This window comes from Colias croceus, chromosome Z (genome assembly GCF_905220415.1).
Source record: "Colias croceus chromosome Z, ilColCroc2.1".
Lineage (NCBI taxonomy): Eukaryota > Metazoa > Arthropoda > Insecta > Lepidoptera > Pieridae > Colias > Colias croceus.
The window spans coordinates 2,386,275-2,402,232 of record NC_059568.1 but is presented as its reverse complement, the minus strand read 5'-3'; the positions used below and the strand labels follow the sequence as shown (position 1 = coordinate 2,402,232).

The 15,958-nt window shown below is 33.3% G+C and overlaps 1 protein-coding gene across 3 annotated transcripts in view; it reads right to left on the bottom strand.

Moving 5' to 3' along the window:
* Positions 1 to 9,830, bottom strand: part of LOC123705034 (protein male-specific lethal-1-like) — a 29,661-nt gene extending 19,831 nt beyond the window's left edge. For all 3 annotated transcript variants that reach the window (XM_045653585.1, XM_045653586.1, XM_045653587.1), the window contains exons 1-4: positions 9,019 to 9,830; positions 4,159 to 4,305; positions 3,411 to 3,522; positions 1,917 to 2,097 (exon numbers count right to left, since the gene is read on the bottom strand). In XM_045653585.1, the coding sequence (XP_045509541.1) occupies positions 1,917 to 2,097; positions 3,411 to 3,522; positions 4,159 to 4,305; positions 9,019 to 9,408 (830 nt within the window). In that variant the 5' untranslated portion in view covers positions 9,409 to 9,830. The remainder of the gene's footprint in view (positions 1 to 1,916; positions 2,098 to 3,410; positions 3,523 to 4,158; positions 4,306 to 9,018) is intronic.
* Between the last annotated feature and the right edge of the window lie 6,128 nt (positions 9,831 to 15,958).

The window sequence follows — 15,958 nt, the reverse complement described above, 5'->3', positions numbered from 1 at the left end:
ACGTGTGGCACTCGGGGACTGCCGCGGTAAAGCTATTGCATAGCATGCCTTCAAGCCACACCTCCGAGCCCGTCGGAGTGGGGAGCGTGAGGTTTTTTCGTTACGGAATTTCTCGATTCGGTCCCCGCGCTCAATGCCCGCGATAGAAGCTATATGTATATTACACTTATAAAAATTATTTTCTGTGCTGCAATTTGCCAGTTTACTTAATGTTGGGAATCGAACCCAAGTCCTGTCCATTCGCGATCATCCAACATGATCATTATGCTTATAAAATAGTCACAGCCTACAATTTATTCATGATGTATATTATTCGACACAAACTTGTAAACAAAGTTGCCTTGAAATAACATATGCGCTCATAGAGCTCACACATTCGTCGATTTCATGCTATCTCTATTATTTATATCGGAAATCATACTAAAATGGTTTTTTAATTGACTATGGGTGGGTCTATTTGAAATAGCCTCACCCCTTAAAAGTTCAGCGGCTATGAATAACATTATATCATTGAAAAACATTATAATAAACAATCTATATAAACTTCGCTTACAAATATGTACATATAACAATTTCGCATTTTATCAGTAATTTGCGTATTCAACAATAAAGACATACATCAATTTTATAATACAATTATTGGCCTAATAAACAGTGTATTCGATATGTGCATATTAATTATCCTACTAATATTGTATTGTGTGTATGTATGTTTGTTACTCTTTCACGCAAATACTACTGAACCGATTACAATAAAATTGCGCACATATAAAGAGGGTAACTTGGATTAACACATAGAATAGATTTTATCCCGGAAATCTCACGGGGATGGTAACTATAGGGTTTTTCTTTGAAAACGCGGGCGAAGCCGCGGGCGGAATGCTAGTCCATATGTCCGTCGGTTAATGTTAAATAGCCTAAACAGATTTTAATGAAATTGTATTCGTAATTAAATAAGGTATTAACATAAATACAATGAGCGCTTCAATTAGTGTTTAATATAAAGTTGTTTTATTTTGAAAATAGACGGCGTTAAAAGAAGTGTCATGAGTCTTTTTTTTTATAAAAAAAACGTCGCAGCTAAAATTGCAGAAATGCACACAAATAATAACAGTTGCCAAGCAAAATCAAAATCATGAATAATACCAATACTACATACTACATTATCAGACAATATTTTTCTTTGTTTTGATAAATCAAACAGTAGTGTTTGATTCAATTTGGAAAGGCTTATTTATTTTTTTAAATGTTATAATACCGCCTTTGCCAAGTTGTGAACATTCACAATGTCCATCCCTCCCGGTCATACAATCATCAAGATTCCATTCAGTTTTGTGTCACATATAAATATAGAAAACACAATCGCTTATTAACTATAAATTCGCAAAAGCTCCTTAAATATAAAAGTGCTTGTAAAATACAATCTATATATCAGACCAGTCCATATGACCATCGTCTTAATCAAATACCATAAAAAAGAATAATGAATCGTTAAAAAATGTTTGAGATATAGAAGATAATCTATATCAATCTGACTTCCAAGAATCAACACCAATCTTTATTAAACCCGATAAAAAATCGAATACATCTATTATTAGCTTGAACCCACGGCTTCATTTCATAAAATGTCTATAACAAATTTTATACAGAGTTGTTCACAAACCTACACATTAATATCTTAATTATTCCTAAGTCATTTTAAGCCCAATTTTTCAATCCTTAGTTAAAACTTATTCATCGAATATAGTATTAAACAACCATTTTAAAAATGTGTTACTTGCTCACTTTTTGACAGTTTTTAGGTGACATCTGTATATTATTGAGTAATACTTTATTGGACGGATAAGATTTAACCAAGGATTGAAAAATCAGCCCTTAAATAACGAAAAATGTGTCCCAAACAGAACCCACGATACCTATTCGCCGACTTAGTACCCAGCGCGCCGGTACGAGCCGATTCCTCCAAGATCTCCTTGCGGACCTCCTTCTTGATCAACGATCGCTTCTTGTCAATCATCTTCTCTGGTGGCACTAGCGATGCCTTTAGCACTTTCTTCACGTCACGGTCCGGGTCTTGTGTGTACGCGGCTATTTGCTCTGAAATAAAAGATTTTGACACCTTGAAAATTCGACGAAATCAAAAGGCGATAAAAAGAGATAAAAGCATCTATACATATAATAAATCTGTAGAAGGGTCAATTCTGTACATTGAAAATATTGAAAAAATAAATAGCAGGGGGTGTTACTGGATCGATACCAAACCCAAATATGTGATTAAAAATATTTTTGTCTGTCTGTCTGTCTGTCTGTCTGTCTGTATGTGAAGGCATCACGTGAAAACTAGCGGTTCGATTTCGATGAAACTTGGTATAATTATACCTTATTATCCTGGGCGTAAAATAGGATACTTTTTATCCTGGAAAAATACGTAGAAAAAAATTAATCTTAATTTTTCAGTTTTATCCATTGACGTTGTTCTGTAGAACAGCGATCAAACGTTGCGTATTATTATAGGCCTATCCGTATTTGGGTCCAATAAATATTTATAAGATGTCATTGTCAGAGTTAGTCAAAATGGATAAACCATCCACGCGAAGACCGACATCCGCGCGGACGGAGTCGCGGGCGGAAGCTAGTAAATTCATAAATTTACATGTGGGAGAAAATGAACTAGGAAGCATTATAATACAACATAATATCAATAAGTAAAACTATAGTTTATGGAAAAAATAGATTAAAACCAATTAGTGCGACAGTACCAAAACCTTTTTCTCAAGCAGAATCATCTGAAGCAGATGTCACATACCATGAAATTTTCTTTGTGATATAGGTTTCCTAACAAAGGTTTTCTTCACCATTTGAAACAGTGGTGTTGTGGATAATGGGCAGATAAATTGAAAAATCATTATTTTTCAGGTCCCGACTTTTCACAAGTCAGGGATATTAACCACTGTGCCACCACTGGCCAACATTGCAGTAACAAACTTTAATACAATAACCACAAATAAGTAGGTAGTAGAATCATAAATTAACCATAAAGTACCACTACCCATTTATGCTTGATTGTAGCAATTCGCTACTATGGTAACTATGAATTAACAATACTATTCAAATTCTCCACTTCTTTGTGACTGAAGTATCAGATAATTAAGTATATACTTCACTTGATAGCATTTTATTTTATCAACAGGCATTAATTTCAATTAAAAAATCATTCTGCTACAAGTAATTTCCTTTCTTTGGAAAGTTTGGTACTCCATCTTCTTCGCAAGTCGACATGCCAAATATCTTTATTCCTTTTTAAAAGGAATGCACATTATTAACCATTCACCTCCTCCTTGTCCTCCAGTTATAAATAATGTCACCACTAAGTTTAAGCCTTTAAAATCATGATTGTATTCATTACCTACCTGGGGTCGCATGCAAGCGAGCAATGCCAAACGTCTCTTTGATCGGTGTCTGGTCCACCACCATCGACCCGTTGCTCGGGAGTAGCAGCTCTGAGAAGCTGTTCAGTACAATCTGTGAACGCATTTAGAGTTACAGTAACAAAAAAAACTAAATATAGTCGTAAAAAATTTTATGAAGCGGTACATTTTACTGTAGCAAGGCAGAAATTAAAGCTACAACGTAAAGTTCATTAAGCAAATTAATCAATGTATACATAGACAACAAACAACATTATAAACATTTTAGTATATTACACTTGGTATGAAAAGCAATAAAGCAATCTCTATAAAAAGACTGTTTTCGAAAACAATTACATCAATGCACTAGACTCGTAAATTATTATCCTAATCCAAGTTGACACATATCCAACAAACAAAGAATCATTAGTATCTGTTAAGCTATTTTTAAGCGAGTGGTGTAACTAGCACAATCTTCTTTTGTCTATTGTAAGTATGAACTGTTTGTTAATCTCGCTAAAACTCGAGAAGGGCTGGGAGGCTGATTTAGTAGATTCGATTTTTAAATGTTTGTCATAGTCCAGGGAAGGTTTAAACAGTGTGAGATATCAAGTAACAAGTGATACAAAGTTCACTGGGTCATTTAGTACAAAATGAAGATGAATTACGGTTATCTTTAATAGCACAATTAAACAAAGGTCAGCTGAAGCCAATGTTAGGGTATACTCTATAAGGTAGGTAGGTAATATACCTCAGATGTGGTTGGCTGGTTCTTCATGGAACCAGACGTCACTGTGGATGTCGGCAGCTGCTTTGACGCATGATAGGCCGCATTAAGGGCCTGTGTCCTTGGGCTGATTGCCACACGGCGTTCTGCCCTCATCAGTTTTGCCCTGAGCTATCAAAGAGAAGATGAAGGTCTATATTATTATTTTTATTAATATTTAATTACCACTAATAATATTAAGGGCGCGTTTATATGACATGGAATGTTACTGCGCGGCGAAAGTACGGTGACCGCGCGGCGGCCGCGCGTTCATCCGCGCCACTGCGAACCCGGACCATTTCCAGTTGAACGTAAAGTTGAAATTAATTTGAACTTTACGTCCTTGTTAATAAAACATAAATTTGCTATAACTGAACAGCCACCGCGCGGCGACCGCGCTCGTTGTCTAACTGCAGCCTAAGCCCATTTATTCTGAAGTAAAAGAATTACAATTAAAGCATATTATTCATCATACACTTTGTTTAGGTAACCATAAAATGTCTTGTAGTTCAGCATTCATGGCATAGGCCTCAAAATAGTGCACAATGTTGAAATACATATATATATATATATAATCGCATTTTGAAATATAATACAAATTACATTTTATATTCAATTAAAGAAATTAAGATAATTAAAAGAAAGTTTTTTTTTTTAATTTGGTTTTATTTGACAGTTGCAAAGTGACCGCTATTTACCAGGCTATTAAATATTAATAAAAAAAAGACCGCTATTTTAGTTTGTGAATATAAAACTAGGTGGCGTTATTAGAAATGTTGAAGAATACTTATTTATTGTATATATATTTTAATATCCATTAAAATAGCATCTATACAAGTATATAGTAAATTCTGAGATAAAAAAAATTAAAACTCTTATTAAAATATAAATACCTTGTATAAATATAAGAAAAAAAATATTTTTCTAACAATATACAAAATAGTTAACACCCAGGTAAAAATAATACTCATAAATTTTACCTGAGTGTTATTAAGCTTATTAATTAAAATACATCATTATTCCGTCTGACCCATTGGCTTGGTTGGTAGTGGCCCTGCCTTCCAAGCCAGAGGTTGTGGGTTCGATTCTCAACCGGGGCAAATATTTGTGTGATGAACATAGATATTTGCTCTGGGTCTGGGTGTTAATTATCTATTTATGTATGTATTTAAAATTATATATGTATGTTTATCAGGCATCTGGTTTCCATAACAGAAGCGAAAGCTCAGTATGGGATCAGATCGTGCCGTGTGTGAAAATTGTCCTGCAATATTTATTTATTCAGTTGCCTGTAAGAAATGGTTGCCATAAGGCTGCCAAATGTACATTATTATAATACAATATTAATGAGTGTTCACAATTTTTTTATTAATAATTTGTAAGTCAATTTTTGATTGGGATGCATTTTTATATTGTGATCCCCAAATTTCATTATTTTGAGGTGTCTAATCGATAAAGGTTAGTGACTTTTCATAGCAAACTGCTTTTCTTTTTCTGCCGAAATGCGTATTTTTTGTGAAAATCGAAAATGAAAATTATTTTTTTAAGGTTATTTTTGTACTAAAAACAACACTTTAAGTAAAATCTTAAGCCATTGATCATGATGGGGATCATGTTTAAAAAATTTAACCATCAATTCATATAACATATCAAATATGCAGCTAATAAACTTCAATCTATGAAACTAAAAACAAACATAATATAATAGGTCCATATGTTTAATATGAAACATATTTACTTTGTCATATACCTACCTATTGTGGTAATATTTTGATACTTAATAATAATATAATAATAAAGCTCATTTATTCCGTGTAATAAATCAAAATTTACATTTCAAATGTTTTGTTAGTTGTTAGTTTAACTTAATTTATTTTAGTATCTAATGTTAGTTTAATTTTTTCTTATTTCCACGGACCCCTTATTGGGTAAAAGCCTCCTCTCTCCTCTTCCATGTAATCCTATCCTGTGAAATTTTCATCCAGTTTTTGCCCACCGTTTCTATTAAATCATCAGCCCATCGCTTTCTTGGTTTACCTTTTTTCCTTTTTCCTGTTGGTCCTGCCCATTTAGTTGTCAGTAATGTCCATCTGTTATCTGTATATCTCGATATGTGACCCGCCCATTGCCATTTGAGATGTAGAGCTTGGCGGAGAGCATCTGTTAGTTTAGTTTTATTTCTTATGTCTTTGCTTCTAATCTTCTGTATTTTTTTTATTTTTAATATACTTCGTTCCATTGAACGTTGGCATGTGGTAATTTTGTTTTTAATTTTCTTTGTATATGTCCATGTCTGGCTCCCGTATGTCAAACTAGGTAAAATACAAGTATCCATCACTATTCTCTTCAATCCTATGTGGTAGTCTCCTTTTAAAATTTCTTTTTGAGCCCAAAATTTTTTCCATGTCCCATTAATTCTTCTATCAACTTCTTCTTCATTACAGTTTTCGTTAAATGATACTAGCTTTCCTAGATATATGTAGCTGTTAACATATTCGATTTTATTACCGGATATTTGTATTAATTTAGTTCGAGAATTGGTCATTATTTTAGTTTTTTGAAGGTTCATATGTAGGCCTACTTCCTGGCTGGAGTTCGATAACAGTTGTAACATTTGTTCTAGTTCGTTGGCTGAGTTGGCAAATAGAACTATGTCATCTGCGAATCTTAGATGACTAAGATATCGGCCTGAAATCCACAGCCCTTTGTTTTTCCAGTCAATACTCTGGAAGACGTCCTCCAATACTGCGATGAACAGCTTTGGCGATAAGGGGTCGCCTTGTCTAACTCCTCGTCCGATTTGTATCTCTTCTCCTTTGTTTTCTAACCGTATTCTGCTTACACTATGAGAGTAGATGTTCTTTAGAATGTTTATATATGTGGTACTTATTTTGCATGATTCGAGCGCTTTCCAAATTGAACAGTGAGTAATGGAGTCGAATGCTTTTGAGTAGTCAACAAAAGCTACATAAAGCGGGTGATTGAACTCTTTATATTTCTCTAGTACTTGGTCTAACGTGTGGATATGATCTATAGTTGAAAAGGCTGAACGAAAGCCTGCTTGTTCAATTGGTTGTTGGGAATCTATTAGTGGTGTTAACCGACTCAAAAGTATGGATGTGAAAAGTTTATAAATACTAGATAGAAGGCTAATAGGTCTATAATTAGCAATATCTAATGGATCACCTTTTTTGTAGAGCAAAACTATCTCTGAGCAGTACCATTGTTTAGGTACATTTTCGGTTTGAAGTACTAAGTTATAAAGTTGTGCGAGATATGGAGTGAGTACTGGTGCACCTATCTTTAAAGCTTCATTGGTAATATTATCTGGGCCTGGACTTTTGTCAGATTTTAGTTTTTTGATATGTTTTAATACTTCGTCCTCACTAACAAATTCGTTTACAATATCTACCTTATGTTGCGTACTCAAGGACTTTTTCTGTGTATTTTGTATCATTATTTCTGGTTTCTTATATAATTCTTTATAAAATGAAGTTGCGTAGTTAATAATATCCTGACGTGTTTTAGTTGTGTCTTGCTTTTTGTTTAGTTTAAGTATCCAGTCTTTATGTGTAGTAAGTTCTTTGTTAGCTCGTTTGATGCTTCTGTATTTGTCTAAGTTTTTCTCTATAATTTTGCTTCTATGGTTTTTGTAATCTCTTGCTATTTCTTTATTTGATAATTTAAACAATTTTTTAAGTTCCTCTTTAATTTCTTTTGTTTTATTTTTAGTTTTTAATAATTCTGTTCGCCTGTTTAGTAGTTTTATTGTTGATTCGCTTAGTATGTGAGTTTTATTGTCTCTGTTATTAGTTGTAGGTTTTTTAATAACGCTTGTTGAGATTATGTTTTCTAATTTGTCGTAGAAATATTGTATGTTTTTTGTATCATGATTGAGATTTATATTATTTTCTAAATTTTGTTTCAGTAGCTTTATGTAGAACATTTTTTCTTGGTCAGTTGAAGGTAACTTATGTTTCGATCTGAAAGTTTTCCTGCTCAATTTCGGTATTTTTAATGAAAGAGATGCTCGTACTAATCTATGGTCTGACGGATAGGACAGTTTATTCAGAACTTCTACATTATTTATAATTTTAGGTTCATTACACATTATAAAATCAATTTTGTTTCTCGTTCTATGGTCTGGCGACACCCAAGTCCATCTCCTATTGTGCCTCTTTTTAAAATATGTGTTCATTATAAACAGGTTTTGTTCGCAAGCATATTGAATTAATCTTTCACCTCTAGCATTCCGTCTCCCATATCCAAATTTACCCATTACAAAATTTTCATGACTAGATGGTTGTCCTATTTGGGCGTTGAAATCTCCCATAACGAATACGGTTTTGCCTTCAATTTCCTGGGCCGTCCTAAGATCGTTGTAGAATCTATCAAGTTCTTCCTCGCTCGCTTTTTCGGTAGGTGCGTATGCTTGAACAAGTGTAAGAAGTTGTTTGTTTAGATTAAGTTGTAATACCGCTACTCTTTCAGATATTCCACTATAATTTACTATGCAATTTTTATAATGCTTTTTGATTAAAAATCCTACGCCATTTTGATACTTAACAAAGTTAAACAATTTGCATTTACAATAGACACATTTGTAAACCCAAATTATTAGGTGTTAAAATATTATCATTCACTCAATTAATATTAATTTGTGGTTAAAACTCTATGAAATTGTTAACAATAATTAATTGTAATAGGGAATTAGTTTCAACAAATCAAACTCCATTTACACAATTTAGTTTGACCAAAATCAATTTAGTTTGTTTGTATACAATATTGATAAGTTAACCTTGACTTGACAAGCACAAAAACAAATTAAGCAAAAAATTAACTTACTGTATCATTTTCCTGTTTTAATGTCTGATACAGTTTGTCTCTCTTGGAAATCAATTCGTTCTGCTGTTGTATCAGATCCAAGTGGTATATTAGTAGGTCTTTCAACCTCTTGTTTTGGTTTTCAAATGCACTCAATTGGTCTTGTAGCTTGTGGATCTCTGTGGGGGTCGTCAGAGTCTTCTCTTCACCCACGACACAGTGCGTCGACACCTCTACTTCCTTGTCCAGTTGCAATGCTGGTCGTCTATCAGGTTCATCAGAATGGCAAGCGTAAATGTGATCGAACGGAAAACTCAGCAAGCCGTCCTTTGAATCCAGTTGATTGAGCGTTGACAGATCAGCCGAGAAATTCACCAAATTTGTTTCATTAACACTACTGCGACTGTTCATCTTTATGGGAAGCCAATATCGAATTGAATTCAGACGAGCCAGCCGGCTGTCAAAACCTAGCTTAAACCAACTCTCCGCATGTGTGTAGCATTACAACGGATTGGTCGTTCCCAAAGCCACTCATACAAACTTGATACACACGACCGAATACACCCTTTTCTATAATCACATTGTCATAACAATTAAAAATTTGCGTATCTCATAATCTTCTTTACTGACATTTCTTTCACGCACATGTAAAACGATAAAAGACGTAATAAAAGGATCGCTTGTTGAGCTTACACCGGTTTAAATATTAACTTTAATAAGACGCATTTGTAGGAGTGCAGTTTTATTAAACCAAAGGGGTTTAAACATCAAGAAAACGGCAATTTTACAAATGTCTATGTAAAAATTGTAAGAAAATCTATCACTAGCGTCAAGGCGTCAACCGTAGACAACAGAATATAAAGTAACTTTTGTTTGGGAAGTGAAACAGCAATTTTGGATAGTGGCAACATTTATTTGAACGTCACCATAGACAAAATATAATAAAGTCGGTATAAACTGTGGTATATAAAAACTAAAATTGGAATAAATTCAACATTATTATTTTTTATATCTATAGAATAAAACAATTTGCAATAAAATTTAATGTGAGAAGAACGATTTAAAACTAGCAAAACAGGAAATAAAGCACTGTTAACCTTGAATTAATTTAACAAATTTTGAATAATATTCAAATACTTATTGGCTAAAACCACAGGCTAAAAATGTGGCTAAAACATTGTTTTTGAAAAATTATTAATAATACAATTCACGTCCTAATAATACGTAGGAAATAAGCTCACTGTTAAAATTCTCTCAAATAACAATCTAGTTTAATAATTTGGCATTCAAAATTATTATCACTTTTCCCAATAAACTTGAAATGAATAAACTTTTCTTTCTTTCTTTCATTAGAATATTTAATTGAATTCTAAACAACGGTTAACGCAATTAAACATTCCGTGAGGCTAGATCCTGCCTGGATCAAAGCAGCTATAGAACTGAAATTGGTGCGATCAGCGATGAGAGCAACCCTGACCTGCCGCCCTAGGTTAAACTGATTTATATTATGCACCTGAAAGCTTGATGCGCGTACAGGTCAGATTTACCAACAAGAGATAAAAAATTTAATAATAATTATTTCTCATTTCGATAAAAATGAAAATTACTACATAAGTATAAAAACTGTAGGTAATTAGGTATCAACCGTGGCATAACATTTACCACAAGTTAACCACCCAAAATTGAGTCGATACATATCAAACTCCGGTAAGTCCATTCTAACAGAAATGTGGGAATCGAGGTATTTTTAATAACTTAAAAAAACAATATGTTTGGACCTTTATAATTTATGACGGATATAATATAATACATTAGAATTATTTTTACGAAGAAAAAGAAACGTATTACTTGATGATTATGCCACAAAATTAGATTTAAATCTGGACATACAGGCGTTTGATATTGTACCAGCAAGACTTACCGGGTTTTGAAAAACACCGTCTTGGACTTACAGTAATTTGAAAAATCTCGAATGGACTTACAGGGCTTTGATAGAACTTAGTTTTGGGACGTACTGAGGTGGTGGAAATAGGTAGATAGTTCGGCGCGTTGTAAGTATTGGACATTAAAATAAAATATGTAAATTAAAAGATACAAACTATTATTATTATTAACCTTTATCATCCCACTGCTGGTCAAAGAGAGGGCTCAATAAATCAAAACGGTTGAAAAATCTCAGTACGGCCCTGGGCTTTATGGCTGGGAATAACTACTGTGCGTGTGCTGTGCGTCTAGTTTCATTTATCTTTTAGCTGTTTTCGGAGCCTTGTCTGTTTTAGCTTTTGATATTGTTTTTTTCCTTGCTTTGTCTAGAACCACCACCTCTATAGTAAAACTGTTTTCTTCCATCATTTATCAATTAAAACGATTTATAAGCATTGGTCACACGTGTTAGCTTCAACAAAATTGAGAGAAATGGCAGCCATTTTAGTGCCATACTGCGCTGTGATTGGTCGAAATGGACTTACCTGAGTTTGATAAACCACTGTCGACGGACATACCGGCGTTTGAAAAAAAACATTTACTTTAGACCTTATTTTAATATAGATACGATTGACTTACCTAACTTTGAAAAGTACAGACTGGTTTAGTTTTACAATTCAAAATTGGCGCCATTGTTATCTCAATTTTGGCGGGGAGTGGACTTACCGGAGTTTGACATGTATCGACTCAATTGATTGGGTGATATTATGATTAACTAAGTACTAGATTGAAAATAATGAGTTCATAAATTACCTAATATAATATTTATAATTAACTTATTTAAAAACTGAAATAATATATTGAAGAAATTCGAAAATAGTTAGTTACTATACCGTTTATATAAGAACTATTATTATTGGCTTGAACTGATTACAAGGAACTTAATTTATAAATAGGTACTTACGGAACCCCTTCGAATTTTCGGCTTTGCAAGGCTAATTAAGTCTGGATCTGGTTTTTGAACTGGTGTATTTGTGAGGTGAAACCATTCCGGGAACTTGTAATCATATTCCGCTCTATACACAGGATCGTCCGGACTCGGAGGACCTTTTCTTCTTTTCTGAAACAAAGCAAGTATATTTTAGTATCTGTTGGTTTTAAGAATTTTATATCATATTTTTACATTATTTTTATATTATAGATTTAATTGTGTGAACGATTAATATGTTTATAATATCGAAAATATGTGGGTATTGACGTATGAACTATTATCCGGTATCCACATTCTACTTTTTGCAATGTACCTTTTGAGAACTAGTGTTGTGTGACGTAATATTGTATAATGTAATTTATAATTTCAAAGATATTTGCACGCTCAACTACGAGTAGAATGTCTAAGAACCTATAAATTTGTACCTCAGATTTGTAACTACATTCAGCAAATAAAGGCAATTTGAATTGAATTTGCAATATTAATACTTACTCAAAGGATAACATAAATTAAACAGACATGTCAATCGAAGTCTGATTCATGTTTGTATTCACTGGTCATGATATTAATGTTTTCGATGTAAACAAGCTTTGATGCCCTTTACGGACTGTCAATATTCCGTTTGTAACGGAAACGTTTATTGAAAACCTTGTTCAAATAGTGACCAAAATACGCAGAAATGGCTAACTTATATACCTAAGTAGATACTTGCAGATGCATAAGCTCTGTGGCATAAATAAATTATCCCTTTGTTTTTAAATATATTTTGTTGAAGATAAAAACCCGTGGAATGTTCATTAAGATACTATTTCTACGTATAGAGGAGACACCGCCTACATCACATAAGTTCCGCTCAACAAAGGTCAACCGGCCACACTGCACTCAAATTTACTGAATTAAAATGACTTGCCAGATTTCAATTAAGTCATCGAGATCAGATAAAAATGCTCATAAAATAAAAACTACTGGGCCTATCCGAATAAAACTTTTATGGGACCAATAATTATTCGACACAATTCCGCAGCAAACAAAAAAAGAATCACGGAAATCGGTTCAGAAACCTCTGAGTAATCGGTGTACCTACATACATAAAAAATATACCGAATTGAGAACCTCCTCCTTTTTTGAAGTCGGTTAATAAATCAAAATACAAGGTCCAAAGTCCAAACTAGGTCACATATTCTGCTTGATGGATTGATGTAGCTTGTCAATTACTTCCTGGCTTCGTTTTCAGTTACAATGTCTGTAATAGGTATGAGAGGATAGTGGGATATCGGTTTAATCTATTTCTGCCCAAATTTGTGATCCGTTGAATGCACAAAACATTTACAATTTGAAGATGTTTCAGAACGAATGTAGGTCTTTTTAAATTATTGATTTAGGAGTATCTCAGCAGATAATATCACGGTTAGGAGGAGCTTACATCTAGGCCTATTTTACATTTCCCAACGTTAGAAAAGACTGAGTACGTGACGGTGTTATAAACCCCTTAAAAGTCAATAAATCTCATATTGCACAATAATGTCTGTATACGTGATTTAATTAATATTCCCCGGTTAAAAATCCTTTCATTCATTTTACCGTCCACACTCCTGTTGTGGTCCTGTTATACCTACCTTTGTTATCGGACATGCATTGTTTGTTGTTTGATCGAAATAGCTTTCTATTGGCACTCATAAGGATTCATAAACTAATGGAATTTCATAATAAAAGTTCCGAACTTGAACACAACAAAGGTGAGCATTTCCTATCATTTGAAGATAATAATTAGCGTGGGTAGGTATATAAGTTCATAGTTCTGCAGAAACCTCGAGAGTTGTAGGATTTATTATCTTTATCTGTATACAGGGTTACTTAAACACCAGCAACCTATAATAATTATAATATTTATTAATTATATGATAATATTTCGGACAAGATAGCTAACATCATAATTATTCATAAGTAAGTAACAACATATTTTATATTTTCATACAAAAATAAATATTCATTTAATTTTCCGTTTGGCCTTTGGGTATTATATACTCTATGCGCATCCCAAAAATTACGTAAACTAGAAAAAAACGAGAGGGGAGAGGTAGGGGCGGAGCCTTTGAAATTGACCTATCTGCGACAGTCAGCACATAGACTTACTTGAAATGTTAGGAGAGTACAATAAAAGTTCAAAAAAACATTAAAACTTATTTAAGTGCGTTATGCCAATAGTCGTAGAACAAAATATGTTGTTACTTAAGACGTTAGCTATCGTGTCCTGCGAGGTTGCTGGTGTTTTACAAGTGACCCTGTAGGCTGTTTATAGTATATAGGATATATATAGGATGTAATGTGATCGGGATTATTATGAAAAATCTGTTAAGATAACCTCGGTGAATTCTGTTAAGAATGATAGTTTGTATGGCCGGAGGATGAAATGTAATATCCATTATTATGAAGTATCTGTTTGAAAACTACGGCTTATTGAAGCAAAGTCTAGGAAAAGGAACCTATTTATGAGGAAATCTATCTGAACTGGAATCCTTCAAAGAAAGAATATAAATTTAAAGGCATTTAATATTCCGATTCGAAATAATCTGCAAGCTAGACAATATACCTATTTACTTCAATATTAATAAGACTCAACATGAGACTTTTTTGATAAGCTTAGCGATAGTATTGAAGCGATCCTACATAATTATTGTTGTATCGTGTTATTATCCATAGATTACTTTATTTTGTAATCTAAGCCATAGATACATAATTTTAATCACAGAGGGTCCTATTTACATGCATTGTTCGCATAAATGAGCTAGATTTTGAGTCTCTACATAATGTTATTATAATCACATCATGTAGATAATACACAATCAACAAATTCTAGGATATTTTGGTATTCAGAAAATATCTAAAAATCTATGAAGATTTTTTTGATATTGTAAATGGAAGAGTAAAGCCCATTTTATGGTCTTTAATTAAACGTGATTGTTTTTTATTTTCGTTAAAAATGTTTTTTTATAAAAAAAAAAACTCTCACCTAGGTTGAAACTTGGACGATAAGGATATTCATTTATTATTAGACAACTATAATAACTTTCTTATGTGTAGGTGATTTTGGAACGATTTGTCACCTGCAGTGTTCCCGAACAACTACGACATTGGGGCCTTCAAGAAAAGAGCTTATTTGTCCATAAAAGTCCGGCAAAGCACCTGTAACACTTCTAGTGTTACAAGTGTTACTAGGCGGTTCTGACCACTTAAAATCAGGTGGCACTCCTGCCCCTTTGCTTACTCTGACATAAAAAAAGAAAAAAAACAGGACTGACTTCTCCAAATGACGAATGAATGCCAGACTTTCATAACCCGATAAAATCGCCCCGCTACCACTTCCGCTAGACTCACGTCAAGGCTTACAGTCTCGAAGATATTATATAAGGCAAAGGCCACTGAATGCTACTGACGGTAAATTTAGATGTTGTTGATCAATACATATTACAATTTCATACAGTTACTTTTACAGTTGTTTGCGCTGTAATTGAGCTGTAAGCAATTTTATCGATCTCTCCTGGTAAATAATTTAGAAGAAGGACTAATGTGATGTTTACTTTTTTTTTGTTGGTACTGGGCAATTTATGTACACTATAGTCTATACCTATTAGTAAGTAAATGTAAAATGAGCTTTACATTACAAAGGACCTGGGTTCGATCAACAATGCATGATATAAAACATACGGTGTAGAAAGAGTACCTAAATAATTTGAGACATAGGTATTTTTAAGAAAAAAAAATTGATGAAATGAGGATCCATAACAACAAATATTTTTTTTATTCAGATTGTATTTAACACGTTCACTGCGGCACAGAAATATCTGTACTTTCCATTACTGCGTTACGGGTCGTTTTAAACCTTGTCCTATACCAGATATTGTGGCGGCACGAGGCATATTAAACCCCACCGCCCGTAGGAGACCAAAATCGTTTTTTTGGCGCCAAATAAGACAAAGTGTGCGGCTTTTGTCGTGATTATTATTAACAATGAGTTCCTTAACCTAAATCTAGTCGTCGCCCGTGGTT